Genomic DNA, 5121 nt, shown 5'->3' on the forward strand with positions numbered 1-5121 from the left:
GCCTGATCGCTGCTGCCTGTCACACTGGACGATATCGCTAGCGAGGACGCTGCAACGTCACGGATCGCTAGCGATATCGTCTAGTGTGACAGTACCTTTAGGCCTAGTACCCTTAAGGTACAAATTTCGTCACTCAGCATTTTCCTAGATTATCCTTTAGCTTCACACCCATGGATAATTAGGTTTGTTAAAGCCATACAGAGATTGCGTCCCACCGTTAGGCTAGGTTCACATTGCGTCAAGTACATGGCGTCAAACGGATGCGTTAAACGCATGTACAGAAACGGAGCAAAAATATGTGAAATTCGTCGTCACGGTAACGCTAGCGTTAACGCATGTGATCGCGTTTTTTCATTTTGATGTCCGTTTACGAAGTATCCGTTTGTCTGCGTTTGTCACTGTCAATAAAGTTGTTCTTTTTTTTTTTTTTTTTCCCTTTTGTCATTGTCGGGTGTGGGCACAGACTCATTCTCCATTTTGAAAGCATTGAGTGAACTTCTGCTAGCAAGATGTTTGTGTCTGAGCTCGTCAGATTTCGCTTGATGCGGTTGCGACTTCGGCAGAGAAAGCGTAGTTCGCAAAGGAGATATTGGATCCACGAAGTGAATTTCTTGCGGAGTACATATGGTGCCTTTCACACCCTGTATGTGCAGCTTCGGGATCATCCCTTCAAATTCCAACGCTATCTACGGATGTCCATTGAGACCTTTGATGTTCTGCTCTCACATGTGAAGGATGAGATACATCATCATCGCAGCACTTTTCGTGAAAGCATCAGTGCGGAGCAACGTTTAGTAGTGACTGTGAGGTAATTATACATTTTTTTTATCATTCTATTGACAAAGACTAGATCTCGGTATCGTGTGGCCTAATGTTCATTTTGCAATTGTATATTATATTGTCAACTAGCCTTTAGATGATCATTAAAATCCTAATTTTTTTTTTTTTGTTTTTGAATGTCAACAGATATCTGGCTACCGGAGAAACTTTTGCGTCACTGCATTACCAGTTTCGACTTGGGAAGTCAACAATTTGTCAACTGGTTCGGGAAACTTGTGATGCCATTTGGAACAACTTGCAACCACTTGTGCTACCAACACCAACATCAGAAATGTGGCTAGCAATTTCCCAACAGTTCGAGGATGTGGCTAATTTCCCCAATTGTATTGGTGCCGTGGACGGAAAGCACATTCGGATTCAGAAACCTGCACATAGTGGTTCCCTCTACTATAACTATAAGAAATACTTTTCTATAGTATTGATGGCGATTGCGGATGCCAGGTACCGTTTTGTTGCTGTGGATATTGGAGCTTATGGCCGGACTAACGATTCCAGAGTATTCAGAGACTCCAACATGGGCCAATGTTTGTACAACCAAAGTTTAAACATACCGTCATCACGACCTCTTCCGGGGACCGAAGGCCCAAGTTTGCCCTATGTTTTAGTTGGTGATGAGGCCTTCCAACTAGGACAAAATCTCCTCAAGCCCTACTCAAGCCGTAGTCTAGACTCCAGCAGGCGCATTTTTAATTATCGCTTGAGCCGGGCTAGACGTTATGTGGAGTGTGCCTTTGGGATTTTGACATTAAAATGGCGGATTTTACTAACCTGCATGCAACTGCAACCAGACAATGTGGACCGTGTTGTGAAGGCATGCATCTGTCTGCACAATTTTGTGGCGAGACATGAACCCCAGTTGGTAGACCCCAATGATTGTGAGTCGAACCTCAGTAGCATTGAATCGACTACAGTTCGTTCTGCATCACAAATAATGAGGATTCGTGATCAATTTGCACACTACTTCACACATGAAGGCCAGGTTCCATGGCAAGACAGACACGTGTGAAAATAATTTAAAGTCTTCCTGATGTCGTGTAAAAAGTTACGTAGTGTAAAAAGTTATGTTGTTTAACCTGATGTCGTGTAAAAAGTTACGTAGTGTAAAAAGTTATGTTGTTTAACCTGATGTCGTGTAAAAAGTTACGTAGTGTAAAAAGTTATGTTGTTTAACCTGATGTCGTGTAAAAAGTTACGTAGTGTAAAAAGTTATGTTGTTTAACCTGATGTCGTGTAAAAAGTTACCTTATGTCGTGTAAAAAGTTAAAGTTAAAGTCATACAAGAATCTGAAATTTGAAACAGTTTACTAAATGTTTTTGTATTTTCCCAACAAACTGTTGGTACACAGGTGTAACATATGATATCCCATAGGGATGAAAAAAAAAAGGAAAATAGAAATTAACAACAAAACCCCCCCCCCAAAAAAAAAATTCCAACGCGGTAATTGCACCTGGCTGTGGACAGTGAACTGTACTAAAGACTTTGGTACTGCACGGGAGTATTGTCTGCCCAACTATATGATGGACTACTACATTGTCTTTGAGGTTCCACGCTCGTTTCACCCCGGCCTCTATATTGAGGGTTGTAGGGCGGCATGTCCAGTCTTCTTCTTCCCGATGGAGCGGGTTCCTCGGTGCCCACAAATTCCTCTACAAGCTCGTTAAGTCTTTGTCGAAACATAAGGTTTCTATGTGCCGGGATATTTTGTACTACAGGCACATAGGATAATAAAAGTAGCTTCCACTCATTAGCAGAGTAGACAGACTCGCGTGCTTGCAGCTCGGTAATTTCTCGTCTCAGGTCTTTGAGCTCACTGCGACACATGTCCTCTACCCGTTGGAGTCCATCCACGATAATTGCATCTGCTTCATCTTTTTGAGATGCTCGCTTGCGTCCACGCTGTGATTGCAACCGGGCACTCACACCTGCAGCAACAGTGCTTCTATCCGCAGATCGTGGCTCGGTGATGCCAGACACATCTTCAGGTTGCGTTGGTTCCACTGAAGAAGGCTCAAGTTCCTCTGCTGGTCTAGGAGCAGCGGTACTGCATATCGTGCTGTAACCCAAAAACAAAAATTACTTATTTTCCTTTAAACAATTTAGTCTCGCACACAGACCTTCTTGTACTTACGAGCGCTGAGACACTGTTTTCTGAAGAAAGAGCAGTTGGTCATAATGCACATACGGTGTCACCCGTTTGCCACTTGATCCGCTTGGTGCATTCTGACTGTTCCGGTAGTCACGGACAAAGCGATCGCGGATGGACTTCCAACGGGTATGGACAGCATCGGCTTTAAATTTAAAAAAAAAAAATATATATATAAAAATAGTAGATTGTGTTAAGATATAGGAAAAATTGTTCATAGTTTGCTACGATAGTTGATATATAAATAGTAGATAGATAGTTGTTAGATAAGAAATAGTGTAGAAATAGTGTATAGATAGATAGATATATAGTGTACAGATAGTTGATAATTGAGAGATAGATAGCAGACAACAAGTGGATAGGTTGATAGGATAGAAAATTTTTTTTTTTTTAAACATTTTCCGATGTTACGTCACCAATATTTACCAATTTTTTTCTTTGAGGTTGTCGACTTCTCCATGTATCGGGGATCAAAGTGACAGATTATTTGATCCCACAACTTCCGGTTCTTCACGATGTCATGGTGGGAGCTGTCGCTCTGGTCCCATATGGAGGGGTTGGCTTCCACAAGGTTAATAAGTGTCTCATTGTGGATAGTCAATGGCTCTTCGTCAACGACAATCCTTTTTTTTTTTGGCGCTGACTTGGACTATGTAAACACAAAACGTTATGTTGATAGTGTCAATTTCACTGGATGGCCATATTCATATATACAGAGATAGATAGATACATAGATATAGCAATATATAGATATATAGATAGATAGATAGATGTAGATAGATAGATATACATTGATAGATAGATAGATAGATACATAGATATTGATAGATAGATATATAGATAGATAGATAGATACATAGATATTGATAGATAGATATATAGATAGATAGATACATAGATAGATAGATAGATATAGATTGATAGATAGATATTGATAGATAGATATATAGATAGATAGATACATAGATATAGATAGATAGATAGATAGATACAAAGATATTGATAGATAGATATATAGATAGATACATAGATTTAGATAGATAGATATAGATAGATAGATACATAGATATTGATAGATAGATACATAGATATAGATAGACAAATAGATGGAGCGATAGATAGTTGATAGATAGTTTATAGGTATAGTAGATAGAAAGTGAATAGATAGATTGTTGGTAAATATTGGATAGAATATTTCTATTTTATATTTACCACTGGCAGTTGTGGCGACGACAGACGGCTAGGGACCTTTTTTCTTTTTTGTCCTCCTTGTGCCACAACCTATTGTGTATGTAAAATGTAAAAAAAAATATTTTAACATTAAATAATGTTAACATTCATTGGATCAATAAATTTATGCCTGAAAAATTCAACATGTGTGCTATGTACCTTTGTTGTTTTTGCGTGTTTTTTTGGGGGAGGTCTAACAGCCTTGGGCTCAGAAGACTCCTATTCACAATAAAACAATAAACAGGATTGTTATGCCTAGCTCAATACAATGGAGTTTCACACAACATGGTTTTTTAAAGTGCAAGCCTACCGACTCAGAAGAAAAAATCGCAGACACGCTGCTGCTGCTGACATCTGTATCCGACATCTGTGTGCAACAAAACAATACATTTTTAGTACACACACATCCGACGGACATTACAGACTCCCATGATGTATACAGAGATATATAATATATAGAAATGTACTTACAATTTAGCTACGGCAAAACACTCTGTCACGTGCAGGAGACTTTGTGTGAGTGGGATATTTTAATGGCCGAAGTCACATTTCCTGTCACATGACCACATGTGACCACCTTCAAAAGCTATTAAAACGTGTGGTTCTATTTGGAAATTTTTCATGATTTGCGTCTGACTGCGTTTGCCATAGCCTTCTATGGCAGAATGAACGCTTCCGTTAGTAGTGCGTTAGCTTGGCCGGACCCGAAAACGCTGCAAGCCGCGTTGAAGGTCCGTCAGAAAAAAAACGTTATGTGACAAACGCATACCAATTTAGGGATGCGTCACGATGCGTCAGACAATGCAAGTCTATGGGCGCGTTAGTATGTGCGTTACATTGCGTTTTTACTACTTAAAAACGAGTCCGTTAGACGGACACACCTAGCGCAATGTGAACCCAGCCTAAC

At 39.9% G+C, this 5121-nt stretch overlaps 1 protein-coding gene and 1 long non-coding RNA gene across 2 annotated transcripts; one reads left to right on the plus strand and one right to left on the minus strand.

Moving 5' to 3' along the window:
• The first annotated feature begins 449 nt into the window (after positions 1–449).
• On the plus strand, positions 450–4357 carry LOC138656808 (uncharacterized). The gene is made up of 2 exons (XM_069744065.1): positions 450–808; positions 967–4357. The coding sequence occupies exons 1-2, from the start codon at positions 510–512 to the stop codon at positions 1844–1846; spliced, it is 1179 nt and encodes a 392-aa protein (XP_069600166.1). The 5' UTR covers positions 450–509; the 3' UTR covers positions 1847–4357.
• LOC138656809 (uncharacterized) lies at positions 3574–4803 on the minus strand. Its single transcript, XR_011316973.1, has 4 exons — positions 4525–4803; positions 4374–4433; positions 4197–4265; positions 3574–3633 (listed from the first exon to the last, which is right to left on the minus strand). It is a non-coding gene; the product is annotated as an uncharacterized lncRNA (long non-coding RNA).
• Positions 4804–5121: the final 318 nt, after the last annotated feature.

This window comes from Ranitomeya imitator, chromosome 1, assembly GCF_032444005.1.
Source record: "Ranitomeya imitator isolate aRanImi1 chromosome 1, aRanImi1.pri, whole genome shotgun sequence".
In the NCBI taxonomy this organism is placed as follows: Eukaryota; Metazoa; Chordata; class Amphibia; order Anura; family Dendrobatidae; genus Ranitomeya; species Ranitomeya imitator.

Excerpts from the sequence above, each read along its gene's own strand:
- LOC138656808 (XM_069744065.1), top strand. The coding sequence starts at position 510 with ATGTTTGTGTCTGAGCTCGTCAGATTTCGCTTGATGCGGTTGCGACTT. Across the intron at positions 809-966 it reads CGTTTAGTAGTGACTGTGAG|ATATCTGGCTACCGGAGAAA; the intron begins GTAATTATACAT and ends GAATGTCAACAG.